The sequence below is a fragment of the Eleutherodactylus coqui genome, chromosome 1 (genome assembly GCF_035609145.1).
Source record: "Eleutherodactylus coqui strain aEleCoq1 chromosome 1, aEleCoq1.hap1, whole genome shotgun sequence".
Taxonomy (NCBI): Eukaryota; Metazoa; Chordata; class Amphibia; order Anura; family Eleutherodactylidae; genus Eleutherodactylus; species Eleutherodactylus coqui.
The window spans coordinates 480,273,523-480,300,300 of record NC_089837.1 but is presented as its reverse complement, the minus strand read 5'-3'; the positions used below and the strand labels follow the sequence as shown (position 1 = coordinate 480,300,300).

The window sequence follows — 26,778 nt, the reverse complement described above, 5'->3', positions numbered from 1 at the left end:
CATAACATCATTTTCTGGATTTGACTGGCTATAAAGTCTCAGTTGTGTATGATGCATATACGGGACGCAGCAGGTCTGCGCAGCATTTTTGGGATGTTCTTCTGTGTTTTAGTACTTTATGGTGATGTAATAAGCTTTCAATAGGAGCATCTACTCCTCTACTTGTTATGCCGCTTGGCTGTTTTTCTGAGGACACTGGATCAACATTCCAGTTTTCTCTAAGCTTTTGATAAAGGATTAGTGATTCAAAAAGCTTCTAATTTATATAATAGATTGAGAGAAGAAACTAAGTAGGCGCCTGTCGCAACTTAATACATCAATGACAAATAGGACATTTACAATTGAGATGTGCAAGCCATGGGGCGGCCACCAACACAACTGCTTGTGGGTTTGACAACTGAATAAATATTGTAAGGTTTATGGTGTATGAAGTCAGTATTTGTTTGACAAAGTATATGAAAGTGAAGTCATTCTGTAATGTAGAGATATTAGCAAAATGCTGTATTCTTCCAGATCACTTTTCAGAAAAAGCTGTTGTGTGTGTAGATGAGCAATAACAGTATATATTTAGCCATTATATAACTTGTATTCTACTTTTATTCCCCGTTTTCTCCCTCTGCAGATTATATCCTTGATTCTCAGTTCTCTCAGAACTGCTAGGAGGAGTCTGCTGCTTTGCTGTGTTCTATATACTGGGGCACAGAGAACTACAGATTCTGATCTCTAGTTGTCTGTAATACATACACAGACATAACATCATCATGTAGGAGTATACAGCAGTACTGAGCAGTGTACATGTGAATAAACAGTGGCAAATAAGTCATTAGCTCTTGCAGAACATCTAAGTGTCTCTCTCTCCCTCACCCCTCTGCTGTCATAAACATCAATAAGTACGATACTTATCCCCCTCCTCCACCTCGTGTTCTGCAGTCGGCTGCTTTCAAGTAAGACACTTGACAGTAAGCAGTTAACAGAAAGAGACCTCTAATGGCCAGCCTTTTAGATTGATTTTTTTTTTAGCGCAAAAACATGATTTTAGGTTAAAAAAAAATGTAAATAGAAGTTGTGCTTGTTATCACACTAGCTATCATGTAAGCACAATGTGATTGTGGAGACCCAGTGGGTTGCTCTAGTACCTGGGGGCTTGAATATGGCCTTCGGATCTTCCAGCTACAGTGAGTGCAGCAGTGTTAGTGAGCCAAAAACTCACTGGAGTATGAGTCATTTTTCTGTGAGAATGGAGTTGGGTTCAGCAAGCTTCCAGCTAAGCCTTACACCTTGTGGTGATTCTGCCCTGGCCTCTTGAACTGTGTGGAGCTGTGGCCTGGGGAGCGTCCCCTTTATCCATTATTATTGGAAATCTGTACTGGGGGCTATTAGAGCCCTAGGAAAGCTGGCAAGTGGACAAGTTGTTTTGCATAATCTGTTGCCTTGCTTTCTATTTTGTTCAAGTGAATGCCCTGTGAAATAAAATAGGCTGTAACTGGTAAGCTAAGTGCCCTACTAAGAGATGCAACTATTAAGCGGACATTCATTGCTTTACCCGCGTGTGGATTATCGCCGTGGATAACACTATGCAGAATCGCCCGTGGACAGGAGGCCTTAATAACAATTAGCATTCATTTAACAGCAACTTTGGGTAACTGGAATACCCCTTTAGAGTATTCTTGAGTTTATCATTGGTGTCCACCTCAGTTACTGCGCTATCATTAAGTCGATCCCACAAGTTCGACAAGGACCACACATAAGAACTGACCCTACTACATTTGGCATAGTCAGCTGGATGAGTGCTCCAGGGCCACATTCTATCTACCCCCCTATAGTTGCAGCTATAATGAATGTCTTCAAGTACAAAGTCTAATCCACCCGCCCGTGTTTTGTTTTTTTTTTGCTTTAACATGGATGCTTGCTCTAGGAAGCGCCATTGCTGGAAATGTAGAGCTTCGACATTTGGTTTGAGAATATCTAACCCTGAAGCTAAATAGTAGAAGTCAGCCTCCATTAAAAATTAAAAATGCCCGCAGTTGAGGACTGAGCCATTGGGGCATTTGAACTGAGTGGCCCAAAAAGATATCCACCTTTGCAATCCAGCTGGCCCTACTCTACTGAGGTGCAGTTAGCACCAAGTCTTGTACCATTACTGTAACTGCCAAGCTCTTTGCCTCTTACATGCTCTGTAACCAACAAGCTTGTACCTATTGTGACTAGAACTAGTTTGCCTCAGTTACTGCACCATCCTCGGGCAGAGTTCTGCAAGTGGGTCAAGGGCCACACATATGAACTATCTCTCTTAAATAAATCTTAAAAATCTTGTTATTTGTATGGCGCCAACTTATTCCGCAGCTCTTTCAAGTAATTTATTTATTACCCCCCCCACCAAGCTGGGTTCTCATTTTACCGACCTCGGAAGGATGGAAGGCTGAGTCGACCTTAAAGCAGCTACCTGAACCATGTGGGGATTGAACGACCTTCAGGTCGTGAGCGAGAGGTTAAGACTGCATTTCTGCTGCCTTAGCACTCTGTGCCACACGAGGCTCTTAAACAATTTTAATTTTTAGCCAAGGTAAACTATGTAAGATAGCTGACTGATATCTACTCAAAGACCCTCCGTATCATATATGTATTAGAAATCGAACACAAAATGCCCTTCAGTGATAGGTGCAGAGTATAGCAATTTATATCTTGAATCAAATGTCTGTGGAATACATGTAAATATATAATTACATGTATTCTACACAGACATTTGATTCAAGATTAGAGATGAGCGAGTATACTCGCTAAGGCACATTACTCGAGCGATGGGGAACAGAGGGGAGGCATATTTGGAATTTCAGCCGCACTTAAGCAGCGCTGCTGAATAGAGCCACCTGATTGGCTGTTCGGCACCATGTGACTACACTGCGTGCACGCGGATTGCCTTAAGCAGCCGTGCACTACACACTACACTTAAGCAGCCGTGCACAGACCCCCCTTGGAGATGTGCACGAGTGCTACTTTACGAGACCCGCGGGGGGTTAGGTTTAGGGTTAGGGTTAGGGTTAGGTTTAGGGTTAGGGTTAGGTTTAGGATTAGGGTTAGGGTTAGGTTTAGGGTTAGCAAGGCTCATCGTGCACGCCTGCTTAAATGTAGTGTGTAGTGCACGGCTGCTTAAGGCAATCCGCGTGCACGCAGTGTAGTCACGTGGTGCCGAACTGCCAATCAGGTGGCTCTATTCAGCAGCGCTGCTTAAGTGCGGCTGAAATTCCAAATATGCGGAGGGGAGATCTCTCTCTCCCTCTCTTCTCCCCGCTCCAACCTGCTCCCCGCCGCAACTCACCTGTCACCCGCGCCGACCCCCGAATCTTTAGAGACGAGCGGGCAGATACTCGGCTAAGGCACTACTCGCTCGAGTAATGTGCCTTAGCGAGTATACTCGCTCATCTCTATTCAAGATATAAATATATATATATATATATATTGCATGTATTAAGGAGATTCTGTCAGCATCTTTTTGAACTCCTTCCTGGGGGCAGCACAAGGTAATGGCAGTCATACTGATTATAGTGATATGTCTGCTGTGTGGATCTATGCAGAAGTTTTGGAAAAACTTCCCTGTTATCAGTAGCAGCACAAGCATAGAGGACTACAGGAAGTAGTCCTGGATATTCATGAGCTACACCCACCTGCCCTCCTGTTACTGATTGAGTGCTGTCTACCTCTTACTGTGCATAGAGATCTGCCAATGATTGGGTGGATGGCGGGGTGGGTGTGGCTAGTCCGCAGCTCATGAATATGCAGAACTAGTTCTGGGTCTGGGTGCTATTAATAAATGCAAGTTTCTCCAAAACTACTGCACAGAGCAGAGTTTTGGAGAAACTTGAGATACACAGAGCAGATAAATCACTGCAACCATTGAAACAGGCACTATCTTATGCCGCTCTCAGTGAGGACTACAAAACTACAATGACAGATTCCCTTTAAGTGCTTGCTCTATTTTCCAACATACTGTAATTTTCCCTATTTTAACATCAACACTCATGCATGAAATGATATGTTATTGCGGCTCTGCACTCCCATCTCTGTACGCTGCAGTTGAATTACTGGTGTAAAATGTATTATCTGTCAGGGAAGTGACAGTTGTTCCTGTTTATGGATCCACAGTATGTCAAGGTTTAATAAACAGTAACAGTTTTATGGGATGTAAATTTTGTTTTATTCCCTGATTGTCTGTGGCCTATCATTTTTATTCATGATATTCACAATCTACTCCCATTTGATGTGTCCTCTGTGCTGATAGGCAGCGGGACTGTTTCATATCTCATAGAAGTCATCTTATTAATGTAGAAAACTACGCGGAGAGTAATAAAAAGCTTTCAAAGCTTGAGAAAGAACATTCATGGTGAGGTAAGAAATAAGTGCTGGAGTCAATCAGTCTTACAAGTTCACAAACTTGCTAATTCTAGTAAGTTGAATGTAAACTTCTGACGCCAGTCTTCAGGATGGCGGCTACAAACAGATGCGGATTTATTTTATATGTCTACATAGGTTGGACGTAACGTGTCCGTAGAGCTGACTGCATTGACATGGACAGAAGCTTAACTTGAAGCTTACGATAGGTCCTTGAGGATCAAATTTGGGCTCCATGCACAATGCAGAACTGTGCTACTGTAGGGGCCACTGGCGTAACTATAAGGGATGCAGGGGATGCGGTTGAACCCGGGCCCAGGAGCCTTAGGGGGGCCATAAGACTTCTCTTCTCCATATAGGGAGCACAGTACTATGAATAAAGCATTATAGTTGGGGGCCCTGTTACAGGTTTTGTATTGGGGCCTAGGAACTTCAGGTTACGCCTCTGGTAGGGGCTCAATGTTCTGCCATAATATGGCATCTGATGGAACATGTCATGTCCCTTCAAATCTGGCAGGAAAAAAGTATGAATTAGAGGGGTAGTAAGGAACCTCTATGGGAGCCATACATAGCAGATACGTACAACCCAGATCCATAAGGCTGGTTTGACATTGTGCTTAGTGAATCCAGTGAATCCTGGTTGTGGATGGAAGCCTGGATGGTAGCACAAGAGAAAATATTTGTGACAGAGTCTCTTTGGTCTCCATTAGAGATGAGCGAGCGTACTCGCTAAGGCAAACTACTCGAGCGAGTAGTGCCTTATGCGAGTACCTGCCCGCTCGTCTCGAAAGATTTGTGTGCCGGCGGGGAGAGCGGGGAGCGGCCGGGGAGAGCAGGGGGAGTGGGGGGAAGAGAGTGAGAAAGAGATCTCCACCCCCCCCCTACCCATTCCTCCCCGCTCTCCCCCGCCGCCACACGAATCTTTAGAGACGAGCGGGCAGGTACTCACATAAGGCACTACTTGCTCGAGTAGTTTGCCTTAGCGAGTATGCTCGCTCATCTCTAGTCTCCATTTCAACTAACTATCCGTCTTTTTTACACTGGATAGGAAAAGCATTTGTGTTCAGCTATCTCTGATGGTCCCATTGAAATGAATGGAGCAGCGGTGCGCACGTGTGACTGCCACCGCCTTCATTGCAGGATGCCCCAGACCCCAGTTCTCAGGATTGGTAGGGGTTCCAGAGGTTGGACCCCTAGGATCATCCAGTTATCTTGCTTTCTCTTGCAGGATAACTATAGCCCACAGTTAGGCCTCCTGCACACGGCATTCACCATGCAGAATCACGCAGCGGACTCCGGCCCTGGGAGCAGCGGCATTCATGTGTACCTGGTTACGTTCATTTTCATGTGTACTGCAGATGGACATTTTTTTTCTTAAGCTACTGCCTTTCCAGCGTCATTGCTTAGCAATGTAAATTGCAGAAGGGTCACTGATCGCATGTCTTCATTGACTTCAACGGAAGCCGTCCACACGCAATCCGTGGAAAAATGGAGCATGCTGCGATTTTTTTCCTCCACTTGCGGAAACCACAATTGCTTTCCCCAAGTGTGCAGGAAGTACCGGTTTCCCATAGCATGCTATGATCGATATTTTCTACGGATCCGCGGTGTGGAGGCCGCCGCGTATTTCGCAACCAATTTGCGCCCGTGAGCAGGAGGGCTTACTAAGATAAGGGTTTTGGTTTTTTTCCCTACAGTCTAAGCAAAGATGGTAATTGGATTGATATGTCAACATGTTAAAAGGCCCGTCCCTTTTTAATAAATTTGGCGCAATTTGAACTCTCTATCAGGGGCTCTCTGTGAACTCTCAACGATGCTTTCATTGAAATGGCCAATTAGTCTCATGAGTTCAGAATGTTTTCTTTCCCTGTGCAAAAGTTCAGGAAAAAAGAGCATTCTGGGTATTTATTTTTGCACGACCAAAATGTGCCATGTGATTGAAGCCATTGAAATCAATGGGATCTATTTTCTTCGCAAATTTTTAGTGCGCAAATGCGTGTGGAAATCCGTCTGTTTGAATTCAGCCTAAATCTAAAGGACGTCTCATCGCTCTGACATTTTCCTACACACCCCTCCCCCAACATGTATGTTCTTATTACTGCCAGCGTCCTGCGCAGCAACGGCTGTAAAGATGGAAATGCTTTTTTGCATGCAGAACTGAATTCATGCGCTTAGAGAGCTTTTGTTCCATCTCTACCTGCACAGAAATAGTAACAGAACTACTAGAGTTGGCGATGTAATTACAGACATCCAATAGTAAATCATAGACTCCAGACTGAAATTCAGACTCAGTTCATTCTATCATATGGAGATAAAAACCATAATTTAATGACAAATCATAAAATACAATTAAAACCACTATAATTTGCCAAACCGTGGGGCCCTCACGGAAACACGTATAATTTATAGCATTGTTAACAATATAGTCACGTCACTGCTGGGAACCTACACCCTCATTGTATAGCGGGCTTAATAGATAGCATATGTGGGCAGGGGCGTAACAAAAGGCTCAGGGGCCTAGGTGCAAAAGTTCAGCTGGGCATCATAGAATGTAGAGTTGGAAGGGACCTCCAGGGTCATCTGGTCCAACCCCCTGCTCAATGCAGGATTCACTAAATCATCCCAGCCCCCCCCCCCCCCCCCCCCCATTCCCCCTCTCGATCTGTACCCATACACCAGAGGTACAACTTGAAGCTCCTGGACCCCAATGCAAAATCTGTTACAGGGTAAGAAACTATAATGCTTTATTCATACTACTAAACTCCCTATATGGAGAAGAGAGGCCTTATGGGCCCCCTAAGGGTCCTGGACCCGGGTGCAACCGCATCCCCTATAATTACGCCCCTGCATGTGGGGTATTCCATTAGCAGGCCGGCTGAGACCTGTAGTTTCATGCACATATGCACTTGTATCAAGATGCTTAAACTCCAGGTCTTCCCACAACAATAATACGATGGGTGGATCTTTATAAAGTGTCTCCAAGTTGTTATGAGACAATCACCCACAACAGGTTTGCACACCTATGAAGTTCCTCCATTAACGGAAAGTCACTTCTAGAGAATCGCCCATCATTTGAAACCTCATCTAATCTTTCTCAGTGTTCATATGCCAGACTCCGGCACTTACCACCCCTCTAAGGCATCTCATCATTCCTTAAGATGTTCCCTCTGGGGACTAAAGAAAAAAATGTAAAAAAGTTTCATTACTTATTTAAAAAAATAAAATAGTATTACATTCCTTTTCCCATACTTACAATACAATTGAAATAAATAAACCCTCAAAACGTATTTGGTATTGCTGTATCCATAAAGGTCCAATCTATCAAAGTAGCACATTATTTACCCCATGTCATTAGAAAGAAAATTCACTACTTCGGAATCGTGCCTTTTGGTCATCCTGTCTCCAAAAAAAAATGTAATAAAAACTATCAAAAAGTCATAAGTACACCAAAATAGCACCAATAGAAACTGCAGGACGTCTTGCAAAAAATAAGCCTTTGAACAACTGTGTCCTCTGAAAAATAAATAATTATAGTTGATGGTCTTGGGTCCATTGCTCGGGGCCCCCGACTAATCAGTTAAGTGGGAGCTTGCTGTCAGCGCCGCAAATACACAGAGGTTGGAGCAGAAGCAGCGGAAGTCTCTGCGCCGACCTCTGTGTAGTGGCCAGCGCTTGTAATTGCAGGCATGGCTTCCATTGAAATCAAGGAGAGCGACGGACCCCAGAAGATCAACTATTGATGACCTATCCTAACGATAGGTCATCAATAGTATTCTCCCTGGAAAACCCCATTAAATATGATTGAATGCACTGAACATGAATTTCGAAGGTCTAGAGTATATGATTTACTATTGAAATTAAAACTATAAAAAGCTGCATAATTCTACTCGATGTTCCGCTGTCTAGGTGGTGACGCAGGTAGTACATGGGTTTAATTACAGACCTTCCCCTTATATTCTCCATGAAGACAGAGAGAACAGTTGTTCACAATGAAATGATGAAACGGCCACACACTATACGCGGCTTTCACAATAAATCTACAGCCAGGAATGTTGAAATACTGAGCGAAAACCACTTCTCTCTTCTAGAATGACGTGTTCTGCTCTTATATAGGCATTGCTTTACGCTTTTGCTTATTTATTGCTTACAATTATAATCCAATGTGTTCATTGACCCCGTTGTGTGAATTGTCATGTCTTACCATCTGTACTTAAAGGAGCACTCCTGGCACTATGTTACGCCTAGTGCCGGAGCTGAGGGGGCGGAGCATGACACAGATTAGGAGAACACTTTACGGAGAATCAGAGTGTTGTGCATGGTAACCTTCGGCCCTGCAGTAGGCATAGCACTACTATGCCTACATAGCACCGTGCGAGTTTTGCCCATGAGTGTTTCTATAACAAGCCACCATTCTACCGAAAACATTATCATCTTTGGGTTCAATTTGTATCCATACATTACTTAATAAAGGGGTCGGCCAAGTAATAAAAGGCCATCTCAACGGATTCCCGGTGGTGTAGAATAAGGAAGTGGCTGATACTCGCCTCTCCTGGCTTCCCCATTCGTCCCCCACCGACAGCTCCTGCTGACATCATCTTTAGAGGCGAAAAAGTCTAAAACCATGCTACAGCAGCCAAGAACAGCATTTAGAAACCATTGCTGAACGTTGTCCTTGACTGCAGCATAAGGTTTACGGGATATCAGAGGAAGCCTGTAAACAAATACAGCGGAGACCTAAGCTAGCAATGGGGGACGAGTAGCGAGAGGTGAGTATCAGCTGCTTTCTTATTTTACACCACAGGGGTCCCAGTAAGATGGCCTTTCATAACTCAGACAAACCCTTCAAGTCTGTTGTTGTGTAGCGGCCCAAAACACGTATGTCTGGCCCCTCCATAATTGTCATCCTTGTCATGTCTTTTATGTGGATGCACTGTGCAAAGTATCTTGTCTTCTATTATGTGTATTTCACAGCTGCAGCATGCAAGAGGTTAATGTCTGAAAGTGGCTGGGATATGTCTGGAAATGTAACAAGTTTGTCTAGTCATGTGATGTTGTATGATATAAATATGAGTGATTGAGAGAGTCTGGAGTTCCATCTTCTTCAACGGTTGAGAGTGCAGTGAGAGTGCCAGCCACATGGGGGTACCTTCACCCCTCATGGGGTGAAGAGATGGGGGAAGCTGAGGGAAGGTACCCTGATGTCCCCAATTCCAGGAACCCCATTTAACCCCTTAATGACGCAGCTCTTTTTTCCCTTTTTCGTTTTTTCCTCTCCCCTTTTAAAAAAATCGTAACTCCTTTATCCATCAACGTCGCTGTATGAGGGCTTGTTTTTTGCGGGGCGAGTTGTATTTTTCAATGGTGCTATTTAATGTACCATATAATGTACTGAAAAACTTCTAAGTGGAGTAAAATAAAAAAAAAAACCACGTCATTCCGCCTACTTTCAGTGCGTCTTGTTTCTACGGCGCACAAACTGCAACAAAAATGACATGATAACTTTATTCTATGGGTCAGTACGACTACTACAATACCAAATTTTTCTAGTGTTTTTTCTTTTTTGCTGTACTACTTTTATTTTTTCAAAGACATTTAATTTTTTTAAATTATTTTCTGCGCGCAATAACTTTTTTATTTTTCCGTTGACATAGTTGTGCAAGGGCTCATTTTTTGCAAGACATCCTGTAGTTTACCATTTTGGAATACATACTACTTTTTGATTGCTTTTTATTGCATTTTTTCTGGGAGACAGGGTGACTGAAAAAGTGCATTTCTGGCGTTCTTTTTTTTTTTACGGACGACATTCACCGTGCTGGGTATATAGATAGATCAGAGTTTTACGGATGCGGCGATACCAAATATGTATTTTTGTTTTATGGTTTAGATTTTATTATAGATATGGCAAAAGGGGGGTGATTTAAACTTGTATTACTTTTTTTTTGTTACAATTAGTAAAACTTTTTATTGATCTAATTTTAACTTTTTAAAATTTTTTTTTTAGCCCCACTAGGGAACCACAACTAGTGATGCTTTGATCGCTCCTGCAGTATGATGTAATGCTATAGCATTATAGAATGGCTTGACAGGGAGACTGCTAAGGCAGAAGGCCCCCGGATGCCATGACACCCACACGGCTTCTGGTTAATAGCCGCGCGGCTGATTGCAGCTATTGCCAGCGGGTGTCAGCTGTAATAAACAGTTGACGTCCACGCTGTATCAAGAGATCTCTTTTCATACAAACCCCGACGCTGCATGATGTATATGTATGTCATATAGCGGGAAGGGGTTAAGGAGTGAGAGAAGAGACAGAGTCCGCTGTGCAGTGCTTAAGCTACTAATCTTAAGTGAGTGTCTGCAGTGTGTTGTCCCCATCTGGTGTTACCTTGCATCCCGGAGTGTGTGTGTCCAGGAGCGGAGTCATACAGGGAGCAACTGTAGGCCCGGTTTCACCCCATGTCCTCCTCCCTGACCGTCTTCTAAACTGTCTTTTTGCACTGGCGTGTAAGTATCTTGCAAAGCAAGAAGGAAAGTTTCTAGTCCCTGCCGGTTCCCAGTGATTGAGTTCTCTAAAGTTAACAGTGTGTGGACTCTATTTTTTCTACTGCCAGATAATCAACAGTGTGAAGGAACGGTGGCGTCACGAGTGACAATTTCTTCAGTCCACTACACATTTATACAAGTAACCGCTACCCAGCGTTGCCTGGAAGAGGCCTAGCGGTGCCTTAGCTGACATTGCATGCGTCCCTCCGGGGAGGAGTCTGGTAGAGCCACTGTGACAAGTGCATCTCTACCCCCACCAGCTCCTCAGCGTGGGCCTTGTGTCTCAGTCACTGCAGTTGGTTAGACTGTGTTTCAGATTAAGGATGACCATACAATTTTAGATGTATATTCGCAGAATCACCAATTTCAGGGGCCTCTCCATCATGTCTTGGAAGATAAGGATCAGGCAGTTGGATTCCAACTGCCTGATTCTATTGTTCTTCAGGAGATAAGCTGTTGCTAGAGGTCTGATAATGGCTTTCTCCCACCTCTCTTGGTTCTGAACACATGCACGTTCCGCTAAGCCGAGCATGCATGTGTATGGAGGTGCTGAGAAGACAGCTGTCAGCCAACTTATTGTGTATAACTTTTATCTACCATGTATGTATGCAATGTTTCCTTCTATTCATATTTATGTAGCCAATAACAGTTTAGCAAATATATGTTGCGTTGGGGCCATGAGGTGGATGGCGTTGGATATGACATACAAGATTTAGGTTTTTTTGCTTCTCATATCATTTTTTTACTAATGATTATAGCAATAGACAGTGGATATTTCTTTGCCTTCTTTTTTAATGTAGGCCTTTCATAGGACTCCATGTGGTGCTACGTGATCCTGTTTGCCATTGCGTGGGCTATTGGATGGTTTCTGAGAGACAGACAGACTATCTCACGACTGTCTGACAAACATGTTTTCATCACGGGATGTGATACTGGCTTTGGCAATCTACTGGCTAGAAGACTGAACAAGAAAGGTTTTCAAGTCCTAGCGGGATGCCTCACGGAAAAAGGAGCAAATGACCTGCAAAAAGCTTGTCCTACGGGACTGAAAACCACTTTACTGAACGTCACCAATCCAGACAGCATTAGGAAAGCGGTGGAATGGGTGAAGGCAGAGGTTGGGGACAGAGGTAAGAAATCAATCATAAGAAGCGTAAACTAATAATATGCCAGCAGTACTTGAGTGTATATCTGATGGGCAGGGATCTCTCTAGTTTTTTTTTTTCACATTCCTCGTTTCTTTTAATTATTTGACTTTTTTCTATTTTCAAAAAGGTGCAAATTACAGAAATGTCTAATAAATGTTTAAACTGCATTTTCAAAAGGAGAGTCAATAACCCCCTCCCCCAACCCATGGAGAGAGGGACACCTTATGTAAGTAATGTAGAGAATGATGGCCGCGACTTGGAGCCATCATTAGAAATGATCTGTCCACCCACAAAATCATGACTCATTCTATAGTGTAGATTACTACTACTGAAGAGGACTTGTCCTGTTCTTGTAAGCATGCACATAAGTAGTCACCAACAAGTGGTGGCTTTGCGAGCAGACAGTGGAGGAACATGAGTATGGCCGCCTGCAGACAGCCAGGTCGGATCCCGCTGCAAGAATCTTCGCAGCGGGATGCGGTCCCATGCCGCTGCAGAGGCCTGCGGCTTACCCTCTCCCAACATCTTCATTCTCTGCTATGCACCAGCGCCGGGCAGCCTGGGCATGCGGAGAGAGGAGCCGGCCCATCACCACTGACATTTCTGTGTGGGCCTCTGCAATAGCAATACCATGTATTGCAACCTCCTACTGTGTGTTTACTCCTCAAATGCCTCTTCTTTGTGTTTTGATGTCTCGGCCTTTTCAGTTCTCAATAGCTTCTTATATTCCAGACTTTTTTTGCATCTTTCTTCAGATTGTTCTTCGACATCAACTTTTTTTCACCCACTGTAGGTCTCTATGGTCTAGTGAACAATGCTGGTGTTGCCAACCCAATTGGTCCAACAGAGTGGATGACACTCGGTGACTACCGGAAAGTTATGGAAGTGAATACATTTGGCACTATTGGAGTGACTCTAGCTTTTCTGCCGTTAGTAAAACAGACACAAGGACGGATTGTTAACATGGCCAGCGTACTTGGGAGACTATCAGCCAATGGAGGGGGTTACTGTGTGTCTAAGTATGCTGTGGAGGCTTTCTCCGATAGTCTCAGGTAAGAAGCATTATAAGTGTATACACTTTCATTCCAACTTCTTCTAAGCACTTCAACTTCCTAGAAAGCCCCATTGAACCCGTAGGCTGCTAGTTAAAAGGCAATGCATATAGACACATATGGAAATTTCAGATTTGATGCTTTCCGTAATGTTTACGAGAAGGCGCCATTACTCTTTTTTCCACTACGATGTCACCACATTCTGCATAAAAACTCAATGACATTAGATGGCAGAGGCAGATTAAAAGTCGGAGTTAAAATACGAGCTGCTGCCGAGCGAACAGTCTGAATTATGTATCGTGTTTTATCAGCTGTACTACTCATTACTTATTATGATTCTGCTCTATGAAAACAGATGTTACAAGAATCTGTATGGAAATTGAAGCTTAATCGCCTTTGTATTAATTTTTTACCAAGATTTTGGCCATATGGACGACCCGATGATTAGTCATCATGGTCATCGTCTGAGCTGTTAATTAACATACAAATACATTTTCCTTAGAACATTGATGCAACAAATGATTCCAATGATAGTAAAATGTAGGACTGCAGTATTACTTTAATGAACCATGACTGGTTTAAAATAGTTATTAGCAGGTCAGATCATTTGGAGTTTGATAGATCAGATCATTTTGTCCATGTTTTTAGAGTTTATAGTATATAAGGTTGTTGGCTCAATGTAAAAAATACTATGTGTTCTCTCAGTTATAATACACAATTAGTATTGTTAGAAAAGCTTAAGCCCCATTTAGACACATAGATTATCACTCAAAATTCGCTCAAAAACCGTCTTTTGAGCGATAATCTTTGTGTCTAAATGTGCCCATCTTTCAGTTTTCTGCCGAACAACGTTTTTCAGTTTTGCTTGAAAACTGTCCTTCAGCAGAACAGCTGATAAGCAGGACCGCATGCTGTGCTCTGCCAGCAGAGATCTGATAACATTGTTACAGCTGTTCTCAGTTCTCACCCTGGCTGGCAGAACAGCTAATTAGCAGGACCACACACTGTGTCTGCTGTCCATGGTGCTGAATTCTCCAGGGGGAGCCTGCAGCGGAACAATACACGCACTAGTCTTCAGTCTTTCACATTCCTATGTGAAATACTGAACAATCAGTGATTAAACTGCATGAGTCGCAACTGGTTTTATGCCAGCTGAAACTGAACGATGAATACGAAGCGCATGATTCTCATTCATCATAAAGTCATTGGCTCATGTTTAAACTGAACGATTATCATTCAGTTTTGCTCATTTCAATGATTTTCTGAATGAATCATTCAATGTAAATGCAGCATTAGTCATAGTTCTAACATGCAATCAAACATCACAGTCAATAAAGCCCTAACCCCTACAGGTGTGTTTTATCTCAAGCACACCTGATGCAACTAATTTATTTGTGCTACACTATTAGTCTTGTTTGATTGTTTTTTTGTTTTTTTTGTGAAAACAGCTGAACATTTGTAAATTTGGTTAATAAACCTATTTGCAGTGGGGCTTGAATACCTTTTTTGCAAATGTATGTCTAAATGGGAATGGGCTCCCTTAGTTGTTGGACCCCATAGCAGCCACTAAGAACACCTCACATGTATGAATAACATCTGGTATAATAAATGTAATGTGATTTCCCATTCATCCTGCAGAAGAGACTTGCAGCACTTTGGTGTCAAGGTTTGTATTATAGAGCCTGGCTTCTTCAAGACTGCAGTAACCGATCTGGACTCTATTGAACATTCCCTGAGGCAGCTTTGGGACCAGATGCCCCCTGAGACGAAGAAGAGTTACGGAGATGTATATTACCAAAAATGTGAGTTTCTGGGAGTATCGGATTTTAAGTTATACAGAGCGACAAAAACGGCTCGCTATACATTTCTCTAGAGTTGACCGGGTTATTTCCTTTGTTATTTCCTACAGCCATTGCCAACAGAGATTGTACAGATTATAGTTACACAAGGTACAATGAGGAAATTGCTCCAGACCAGGCCTGTACAACAATTTTGGACCACATTTTCTACCTTAAGGTGCTGCAAAAGACTCAAAGATGGACATCCCATAAGTGCAGTTGCACAGGGGCCCCGTAGATATTAGCAGTGGGACACCATTGATTAAAACTTTGGATATGTCAAAAGTTTGCAAAAAGTGCAATTACTCTTTAATGGACCGAGACAATGAATTTCATAGCTCACAAATACTGGTAGACGAGATATAGTCCTTGCACAACGGCAACTAATCATTAAATAGTGCCCAAAATGAGCCGTGTTTCTTGAAATACAGGAATTTATAACTTTAGGGCTCTTACGTATGGCCAAAAAATGGATGTCAAACATGGTGTGACAGGATGCCTAAATCTGTATCATCCTGGTGCCGTAGACTTGGAGTGTTAAAAACAAAAAATGGATCCATTGGGATCTTGTTGTTCAACAGAATAGAAAAATGAGTCTCACTTCGTCTGGTCACTTGATTATGGATCTTGACGGAAATCTGACAATGGACACTTGAAGATAATGATGGAAGCCCCATTGAAAACCTATGGATCCATTACAGAAAATTAGAAATCAGATGGACTGTTAGCAGGATGCCACAATTTAATGACCTTAACTTATAAATATCGACGTATACTGCGCCAATTCTTTTTAGAGCTTGGCAGTGTTAAATTGCACCAAATTTACAAAAGTGGCGCACGCACAATTTAGGCTGCACTAAAAGTAGGAAAGATGCACTGTAAAAGGAACCATTTTTTGCATAGTAATGCTGAAAAAAATGTGCCATTAAATTCTGCTCTGTGTACGAATATAAAAAAATTAGCCAGCAGCCTCATTACTGATCTTAACATATAAAATGCGGGAAAAACGTGAAAAAATCACCCTATCGATGTAGTTTATTTTGTGCCAATTTCTGCATAACTGTGGATCCAAAACACCGAAGAGGTGCAGATGTTTCCAGTATACTGTTTTCTGGGTTAGCCTCGTCCACGGGCGGTTCAAATTCCCCATGCGGGAGCCGGCAGCAGAACCCGACCCTCCTGCAGGCGAGGACACTGCTGGTCTTCTACTTACCCGTTCGGGTCTTCTATCTTCTTCACTGTGGATGTGTGCGGAAGTAAGTTGTTTTTTTTAAACTCCTGCTTTCCCGTTAAATCCGCCTCCCATCTGCAATTCAGTTGTGGACAGACCGCGGACCGGATGGCATTCATTGACTTCTAAGAAAGCCGTCCGTGCTTGATACGTATCGAAATGGAGCATGCTGCGATTATTTATTTATTTATTTTCCCGGACCAAAGGGTCCGCAAATCAGATCTGCATACTTTATTCCATTTACAGATGCCTATGTATACCTATGGGTGACTTGATTTATGGATCTTCCGCACGAGTGCCCTTTGTGGATTTCGCAAATCCAGCCCACCCGTGGACCTTGGGCCTAAGGCTGCTTTTACATCAGCGCTGGAACCTGCCTTCCGAGGCTCCGTCACAGATCTGGCACAAAATACCAGAAGAAGTCGCGCTGTATGCAAGACTTTTATGGCCAGTAAAACGTTGGGCAGCTGGGCGGAATCCAAACGGACCCAATTATAGTCAATGGAAGATGTGATTGTTCAATTGCTAGAATAGTGCATTCTACCAAGTTACACGGCAGGTATTGGAGGCCTTTGTCAGGCTTCCGGCTGTCATGGGAAACCATTAGTAACTTGCAATAGCACTGTAGGGTGTGGATGGGTGACAAAAGCAGCCCCCACTTCCTGTCATCTGCTCAGCTGCAGTTGCTATTGATTGTGGCATGTAAGCGATTAAACTGCTAGAATCTGAGGTTTCTCTGCTACTGGCTGGTAGAGCAGGAACCTGGCTGTCAGTAGTCAGCCAAGCCACCTCCTTAAAAATAAGTATGTGCAGTTTTAAAGCCCATTAGTGAGGTTAGGTAAAAGGCTTATTGTGGTCTCTAGTGGGTTAAAAAGTACATAGCTGTTTTAGAACATTTTGTTGCCTTCTTTTCCTGTTATCATAGTTTTCTTTTCCCAGTTCGATCCTGAGTATACATTTGCCATATGATTTTAGTATTAAATCCTTTATTGAATGCTTCCTTTCCATATTTAACATTTTCTACATTTTTTTTCTTAAAACCAGATATGAAAGTGCAAAGGCTGATCATGAATTTCATCTGTGATACCGATATCTCCAAAGTGCCTAAATGTATTGAGCATGCCTTACAAGCGGTGTACCCGCGAACAAGATACAGTCCGGGATGGGATGCCAAGCTGGTGTGGCTACCTGCATCCTACATGCCGGCCTTCATTGTGGATGCTGTACTTGCCCTTGTTCTCCCCAAACCAGCACAGAGAGTCCACTAACATACATTCTTGGAAATGACTGTGAGACTGTGAATTGGTGCTCATTAGACTTGTAGCAGCCCGCTGGCTTCTTGGTGGAACCAGTGTGAGCGTTTGATTTAACGGGATCAGGTCTGGATGACAAGTCAGAAATAAGCCGCTGATGACGACTCACATGATGCAATGTCTTTGTAGTGATAATCTGACACATCTCCATAGTACACTAAAGCAAAAAATAACTAACATAATACTAGTTTTTTTTTATAGTTTGGGTTTCTATAGAAGTAAACATAAACCACTTTAGAAATATTCATATTTGCTATCCTACCAAAAGTAATCTGAGCCAAAAATCAAAGGTAGTATTTATTTCCATATGGTAATACTTAATTGGCCTCCTTTTGGCCCTAATGACTCTCTGTGGCATACTTTCTATTAACGTCTGACACATGTTAGCTGAGATTTCCCTCCATTCATCCTGCAAATGTCTGGCGAGTTCTCTCACAGAAGATGGACGCTGTTCATATTTCCTGATGTGACGTTGCACTTTGTCCCAAAGATGTTCAGGTCGGGACTCTGGACTAACTGCACAATCGTACAACATCCACATCCTCAACACAACGTAAACCAGCGTTAGATTTGTGACAAGGTGCGTTGTCTTGTTGGAAGTACGGCTGACATTCCCAGAATGTGCTGCCAAAAATGTGGCAAGAATAGTGTTTTCCCACTCCAGTCTTTAAAGGGGTTCTTTCATCAGAAAAAAAAATCAATACTTACCTATTCCTCCACGGGCAGTCTCCTTACCGCATCTTCTCCTCCCCAATCTTCTCCTGGCTCCTCCAGTCCCCCGGGTCACCTCACCCCCAGCCGTCCGGATCCTCTTCTTCCTGTTATGGAGCGTCCATTCTCTGCATTCCCCTTCCGGTAGGTCAGTGTAGGTTACCTCACTAGTGACATAGTGTTCACTCTCTAGCAGGGAATGCCAAGCTATTGCCGAGACTACGCATGCACGCTGTCTCGCTGCGAGTGTTCATATACTACTTCAGCGAGACAGCGCACTTGCGTAGTCTCAGCAATAGCTTGGCATTCCCTGCTAGGCAGTGAACACTACGTCACTAGTGATGTAACGTACATTGTGCTGCAGGAAGCAGAATGCCAGCAATGTACGTAACCTCACAGGAAGAAGAGGATCTACCCGGCTGGAGGGGATGGGACCCAGGGGACTGTAGGAGATCACAAGGAGAAGATGCGGTAAGAAGACTGCCTAGTGAAGAATAGGTAAGTATTTAACTTTTTTTCTAATGACAGAACCCCATTAAGGCACCCCAACAGGTCATGTTTTCAGGATTTCCCCAGTATTACACAGGTGATGTAATTATTGTCAGTGCCTCAGACATTGCCACAGGTGTTCTACTATAGGATATCCTGAAAACATGACCTGTTGGGGGTCCCGAGGACTGGAGTTGGGAAACACTGGTCTAGAATGTCAAGGTACACCTCCGTGTTCATGATTCTTGCCACTAGAACCAAAGGACCCCGACCCATGCCACCTAAAACATCCCCAGACCATAACAGAACCATACTTAGCTGTTGACACAGCACACTCAGGCAAAACATGTTCCCCAGGCCTCCTCCAGACCCAGGAATATCCATCTGACATGAAGATTGAGTAGCGTGATTCGTCACTCCATAGAATGTTCTTCCATTGCTCCACTGTCCAATGAGAACACTCCTTGCACCATTGTAGATGCATTTTGAAGGCAGGCTTGCCTACAGAGGCATAACGTGTATATCCAATGGCATCCCAAACTATGGCTGACATCTCCAAGGGTCTCCATCCTATGTAGCATGGTTTAGTGCACATGACATGTTAATAAGACACAATCCACTCTACTGATAGGGGTATCCAAATACTTTTGGTAGGGCAGTGTATAATGAAAAATATACTGTCTCCATTTTCTGACTAGTAATATAATTAGTCTACAGATGATATACAAGTTTATGAGCATTTCCCTATTCCTCTTCTTTCAAGTTATCAAAAGGCTTGTATAGAATATAAAGAAAATGGCTGCTTTCTTTCAAAAACAGCGGCATACCACTACATTCACTCTGTTTGATATCACAGATGAACTGTGGATAGGTGAGGTGTCAGTTTTGGAAGAAAGCAGCTGATCTTGGACAACGTCTTTAAAGGCGTATTCCCATCTCGGTCAGTCTTGGCTGAGACAGCAGTACCTGTATCCTGCAAAGACGTTTCCATAACTCTCATAGTAATGAATGGGAGTTACGGAAATAGTGTAGAACAGCCCGTTCGGCTATTGTAATAATTCAGCAAAATGGTGAATGTGGTATACAGAGAGGTATTCCCATCACAGCCAGTAGCGTAGCTATAGGGGTCGCAGTTGTGACCCAGACCCTAAGCCAGAGGGACTCACAGGCCCTCCTCACCACACCAAATGACCTGAACTTTAATAATAACCTCCCATGGCTTCCCAATAAACTGTGTCCGCTGCATTGGTGATGCAGGTTTGGGTGAAAGATTCAGCTTCCACAGTGGAGAAGCCATTTAGTAGGGGGAGCGGAGCTCCTTGCCAAGTGTCTTCGACACTTGGAGGAGGAGGAGGAGGGGTCCTGTGTTTCCCTCCAATAACAATGCTCAGCTTATGAAGAAATAGCGTGGCATTGCTTCTTTGCCGCTGCAGGTCCTTCCATGCTCATGGATTGCTGCATGAAGGTAGATATAACAATTGACTTGCTGTCAATTAATGCTGCCAATTTTCTGCAGATTTGCTTTGGATCTACAGCAGATCTGCCTTCAATGGCCGTAGCGGGGAGTGGTGTTCAGACTTCAACAACAACATACATTCTTTTTGATTACTACTGCATAATTTACAAGAATAATATGCAATTTCCAAGCAACACACACTTTCTCTCTCCAAGACTTCGGAAGTATCAATGTAGTAAGCTTGCTCCTGGTACTGTAGCTATGCAGGAAACTGTGTTCTGGTACCGTATCTATGCAGTAAGCTTGGTTCGATTCTTGTGTCTATAATCTAAGCTCAATTTTATTACTGTATCTATGTAGTAAGCTTGGTACTGTACCTATGTAGTGAGCTTAGCACTGGTACCGTATCTAAGCTTGGTTTTGCTAGAGTATCTATGAAGGGAGCTAAGTTATAGTTAATTCTAGTCCTGTAAGCCCCAATGCCCACAGACGTATTTGCACTGCGGGATCTGAAGCGAGCCTTCGCCTCCGGATCCCGCAGCACATACTCCCCATAAGGCATGCAAGGAAAACGGTTTTCCATGGCCATGAGCGGAAATCAACTGCAATTTTCTGCTCACGGGGGAAAAATTGCAGCATGTCCTATTCTAGTGTGAGGCTCGCACGGACGGCTTCCATTGCAGTCAATGGAACCCATCCGTCCCACTGCGAGTCGTGGCGGATCCTTGTCATCACCGGCGTGACTCTCTGCAGTGCGCATGTGTGGCGGTGCACCAGCCGGCACATCCGCAAAGCAGAGTTAGAAGACAACTGACAGGTACGCGGGGGTCACTGCCAGGGCACAGGGTCTAATTCCGCTGCAAGATTTTGCAGTTGGAATCAAACCCGGCTGTGGGCATGAGGCTTTACTATTCAGTACGCTTGGTTCTGGTATCTATCTAGTAAGTGTCAGACCATTTAAATTCTTCAGACTTGGGGTGAGTCTGCACTCTTCATACAGCCCAGGACCCATGGGAGACCCTCTGCTGACACTTCCCCCCCACATGCAAAACATGAGCATTGTTGACTAAGAAACTGCGCCTACAAGACTCCATCGATGTCTCTGGCTGCTTCTGCTGCATCTAAGGGTCATTTAAGAGACCCAGCGGGGGGCCCCCAAGCTAAATCTTTGCACCCGGGCCCATAAACCTTTAGCTATGCAACAGATTTCAGCTATGATTGACTGAGTTGCGAACACCCCTTAAGATACTGAAATGTAATCACTGTGACAGCTCTGACTTATCTTGACTTACCTGATTCTAACAATAAACATGTTCCAAGTACAAACCTCATCCGGATTATTGTCATTGTTCCAATATACCCTTTATTGGTAAAAGGCTGAGAATTTCCTGCATGAGGCTACTGCAATTGTTTTGTGCGAGGTTCGAGTTGTATGTAGTAGTTATGGTAAGAATGTTTGATCGCTAGTTAAGCTGCGTTCACCCATCGCGCGGGGGTTTTCTGCAGTTTTCAATCACAATTAAAAAATACACTTAAATTTAAAAAACGCATGCGGTTTTCAAAAAATTGCGTGAATTTTTTCCTTTTTTAAAAAATATTTACACAGGGTACTGAACGGAAAGTTGCTCAGTAGTCGCTAGTCGTTCCGCTGCAGGACTACTGAATGACTTCTTGCTCAGCGAATGGAGACTGGAAGAGATCTCTAGTCGCTGGAACGGCTGTCAGGTAGTTATGTGCCCAACAGTCATACTGTGTACTTCAAGTCGCTGGTCAGTGGGGTAGGTAGCAGCAGAGGGAGCAGTTTCTTTATTTATAAGGTGAACTTTTAGAAGTCAGCTGTACTATTTCTTTACTGCTATTAGCCATATGACAGAATATTTTCTCGGAACATTTTGGTTATTGGTAAAGCAGACCTACAGTAGGTCCAAATTGGTAAAGCAGACCTACAGTAGGTCCAAACTAGCCTGTCTTTGAGGGTGCATTCAGACGATCGTATGTAGTCTGGCTTTTCACGCCCAGCCGATATACAGCGTCCCTCTCTGCAGGGGGAGGAGGCTGGAAGAGCTGGGAGCAGTGCTCTGAGCTCCCGCCCCCTCTCTGCCCCTCTGCACTATTTGCAATGAGGAGAGGCAGGACAGGAGCGGAGCTAATTCCTGGAACTTAGCCCCGCCCCATCCCGCCTCCTCTCATTGCAAAGAGTGCAGAGGGGGCGGGAGCTCAGTTCCTGCTCCTGGCTCTTCCATCCTCCTCCCCATTTTGGTCTGACAATCATTTTTGCAGTGAGGTTTAATTAAAAATGTTACAGTTTGTCTTCTGCAGCTTCTAGATATCATTGTATACACTGCAGACTAAAGGGTACTTTTTCGCAGGCTGGCAGTCGTAATTGCTCAAACAAGTGTTTATGGGCAAATGTTGGCCTGTATAAACATGGGGCCAAACAGGGCAAGTGAACCAGAATCACTCACCTGTCGGAGTCGCTCAGTTTTCAACTCGCCTAAAAACTGAATGACAGTCAACCGGTGCGAACAGGCAGTCGTTCCTCTATGAATGATTTCCTGTTTAATGTGAATGGAGGCAGGGAGCCAGAAAAGATCTCCAATGCTCTCTGCCTTGATTTGGTGAGCAATCATTGCTCCTGTGTAAAAGCACAGGAGTGCTAATCGCTGGGATTAATGTTGGGCACGTAACCAACCATGTAGACGTACCCAAAGTCTCAATAGGAGATCAGTCAGTGAGGCTAGACTGATGGCTTAGTTTCCCTCCATTTTCAAAGTTTCTTTGGGAATCCCCTTTAAATACATGTATGTTGTCAGCTAATTTATGACCATAACCACAGGCAGCATGAACCTGGGACAGGGATGCCTACTGCCCCCGTGTATGTGTTATTCCGAAACACGGCGGCGGCATTTCAGAACACACACTTTGAATTTTGACTCAGGCAAGAGCTTCGAATCATGGAGGCGGCCATGTTGGCCTCTCCCTGCCCACATCATGTAGATTGACTATTCGGTCCCTATACACAAAAAGCTGTGAGTCTACATGCTGCGGGCAGAGAACGGCTGGCACAGTCGTCTCCGTGATTCGGAGTTCTTGCCCGAATCACACTTTAAAGTCTGGTTATTCTGAAATACCGCAGCGTTTCAGAATAAAACATAGATGGAGGCTATAGGCATCTTTGTCTCAGCGTTCGGTCAGTATGAACCTGATAACAGAATCCCTACAAGTGAAATTTTTTTTTGTCCCTCAAAAGTGTCCATAAAATTTTAAAAGGGTTGTCCGGGCTAAGGAAACCCGTCACCAGATTCCAGAGGCGTTAAAATAACAAATCAGCGGTTACTCATGTCTTCCCGCCTCCTTCACCCCACCCAACTAGCGGCTCCGGTCTCCCTGTGACCTCACTTTACAGGCTGCAGTCAGACTGATCCCGTCTACAAACAAGCTGCAGCCAATGACAGTGCTGAGGAGCCATAGCTGAGCGCTGTCATTGGCTGCTACAGCAAGTTTATGAAACATCACAGCAGCCTGTACACAAAGACAGTAGAAACCGCTGCTATTGCAGGGGGATGAGTAGGAAGAGGTCAGTAACGGCTGATTGTGTCTAGTATGTCTAGCAATTGGAACAATTCTATACCACTTCATAGATATGCTATGCCTTTTCAACGGGACTGCTTAACAAATTGTGTTCCCTCAAGTTACAATATTAATTTGTTTCATGATGGTCATTGTAGGTTGAAATAATTCTAAGTCAAGACTAGATCTAAGGAAAATTGGTTCTAATAACCCAAGATAAGTCTTTAATGTACAACTAGGAGACCCCCTAAATAAAAGTTAGACCCCAGACCTGACCCTTAAGTTAAATAGACCATATCAGACCCCTGCCTACTTTCCCTCTTTCATTTTTGGCTTTTTTCCAGCGCAGGACACCAGCTTCAGTAACTAGTACAGCAGAGCTCGGAGCTGAAGAGTACCGTTAACGGGGGGGTGGGCAAATATACCAGCCATACCAGAGAGGGATGGGGTGTCAGACAATGTTAGGGACTCTGAGGAAGAAATTATATAGGAGATTTAGGGTTTGGTATTGGAGGACTGGGGGGGGGGGGGGGGGGGGGCCTAAAGCAAGGCGTTTTAAAAAAGGTTACAGGACATGGAAAACAAAAGTGGCATTGGATCTATTAGAGACGACAAACTGCGAGGGCCCCTGTCAGGATGGATGGTACATGGAATACAAAAGCTCGCATGAGGGAAATTATATCTTGTATGATTTAGTTTGCATTTCAGTCTAATTCTAGCAAGCAGAATGCTCTGCAGAGTAAATTACTCACAATGTTAATGCAAATTTTATATATCTTTGTTTACCATCACCTGAGAGAGTCAGACACCTAAAGACAAGAAACATGAGATTTCTATCAGCACAATAGAGTCAGCAGAGAGAAGAGTCATCAGAACATCATCATTCTTTACACTTCAAAGGAAATCCCGTTTGAACCAAATGAAGGATGTAACAGTGTTTGGCTTTGTAACACCCCTTTCTATTGCAACTTGAAACCTACCTGATTTGTCTATACAAAGCAGTGTCTTGATACAATAAAACAGAATGTCTTGCCTAAAACATATTGCGTTTTGTGACATGATTTTCTACGAGCTTGTTCAATCACAGCTAATTTGGGACCCACAGTATATCAAACAGAGGTTCTACAAGGGGTGGGTGTGGGGGGGCTGTTCCAGGTGAGCAACAGTCAGGACTTACCTTGAGTCTTTCCCTTAACTCTGGATAGTGTTCCACATGCTGCTCCCAAAGCATTTGTGCTTTCTGCACCACTTCCAGTCCTCAGCAGCACCTTTTTAACCTCCATAATGCACATGTTGAAATTTCACTGAATATGCAGTAAATTCGTGTGGCAAATATAAATTTTTGCCATGGACTCATTGCTGATTTTATGCTCTAGAAAATGCATCCTATATAGATGTACCCTTATAATCTGAAAGCTCTCTTCACCAATTAGCTGGACTTGAGCAATAAATAACTACATAGCGACGACTGGGACTCACAATATACTATTAGAGTACAGTGCCATAGTAAGGGATTATAGGCTATGTATAGAATAAATCAAACACACCTGGTGTGAGAAGCCCATCAATAGACAGGCTGCCACACCGCTGCTTCGTGTTCACCTATGGATACAATTATGGTCGTCCACTCTATCAGTGAATCCCTATAAAGAAGGGAAGAGCATCTACTCTCCTAGAAGAAACTTAGATGTAACATGCATTAATTGTGAAGGCCAACCTGGACTTTTGAAGAGTTTTGTTGGTCATCATGAACCCCTCAATGAAGTTTAAATCCTATATCTTTTACTTTGTATAAAACCACACACTTTGGAGCGTGGGATTTTTTTGTAACCTGTTATTCTCTATTCACAATATACTATGTTGTATTACACAATGACCCAACAGTTGTGTGTTAACAACGATGCTACCTTTTTGACCATTATTATGATTTATAAATCAAACAGTTTAGAAAAATGGAGCCAAAACACAAAGGCGTAGCTACAAGAACAAGGTAAAGTATAAACGACAGACTGATGCCTCTCTCCTCTACCTTGCATTCAGTCCTACGTTAGGCTACCTACACACAGGCGAGTGCGATATTGGGCCGTAAAGCGCAGCCCGATATCACGCTCATGAACATGCCATTTACCAAAGGTGCAAGGAGTTTTTTTAGGCAAAACCGCCTTGCTTCTGTGAAGTTCCGATCCTCACGCACGATAGAGGAACGAAGGGTTACCCATTGATTTCAATGAGAAACCTCACATCATACAGCATGCAAGAGCCATGCGAGGCATTAAAAGGTCCCCATTAAAGTCAATGGGCAATGCGTTCTGAGGAACGTCAAAAGTTAAGCGATGCAGGAAAACATCACTTGCGTATACAATTACATTCAAAAGAATGGGGTTCATTATTCATGCGTCTCGCAATGCACTAATCTCAAGCAATTTTCTCAGCTGTGTGAAACCATCTCCTCTGGCCTCCCTATTGCTTTGCATACCCAGATTAGCATGTAGGGACAGAATTTGGCATCTTATTTCCCAAAACTAGTACGGTACATTAAATTGGGTATCTGGAAGGTTTCCTGCGTTTCAGACAGGTTTCTACAAATGGTTGCAATATACCATGCATGACCCTGGACTCCAGATCTCAAATTTCTCACTCAATAGCTAATGGTTTTGTACTGCTCTCAAGCTACCTTAATTCCTGATCAATCTTCCAAGAAAAAAAAAAAAAAACAACATCTGCCAGAGGAGGACAGGCATGAAATCACGGAGTGCTTGTAGACCAAGTACGGTGAACAATGTACAAGTGTGTAACCAGCTTATTTTCTTCAGGTGAAATATACAGACTCAAAGAATGAGTATTATACCCCCTGGGGGTGGGAGGAGAGGAGGAGGGGGAAAAAAAAAACAAAAAAAAAAAAAACACGCTTTCACAAGAAACTCACACGGACATGTGAACATGATGCTTTTTTTTGCTCTCAAAAGGGAAGAATGAAACAATTTGTAGAGCACTAACTTTTTCTACAGCGCTTTCAGGCAATTGTTTATTACCCACCAAGCTGG

The 26,778-nt window shown here is 43.5% G+C and overlaps 1 protein-coding gene across 2 annotated transcripts in view; it reads left to right on the top strand.

Moving 5' to 3' along the window:
* RDH5 (retinol dehydrogenase 5) overlaps window positions 1–18,368 on the top strand; it is a 41,459-nt gene extending 23,091 nt beyond the window's left edge. For both annotated transcript variants that reach the window (XM_066585473.1, XM_066585464.1), the window contains exons 2-5: window positions 11,727–12,056; window positions 12,868–13,126; window positions 14,765–14,928; window positions 17,240–18,368. In XM_066585473.1, the coding sequence (XP_066441570.1) occupies window positions 11,744–12,056; window positions 12,868–13,126; window positions 14,765–14,928; window positions 17,240–17,463 (960 nt within the window). In that variant the 5' untranslated portion in view covers window positions 11,727–11,743 and the 3' untranslated portion in view covers window positions 17,464–18,368. The remainder of the gene's footprint in view (window positions 1–11,726; window positions 12,057–12,867; window positions 13,127–14,764; window positions 14,929–17,239) is intronic.
* The last annotated feature ends 8,410 nt before the right edge of the window (window positions 18,369–26,778 follow it).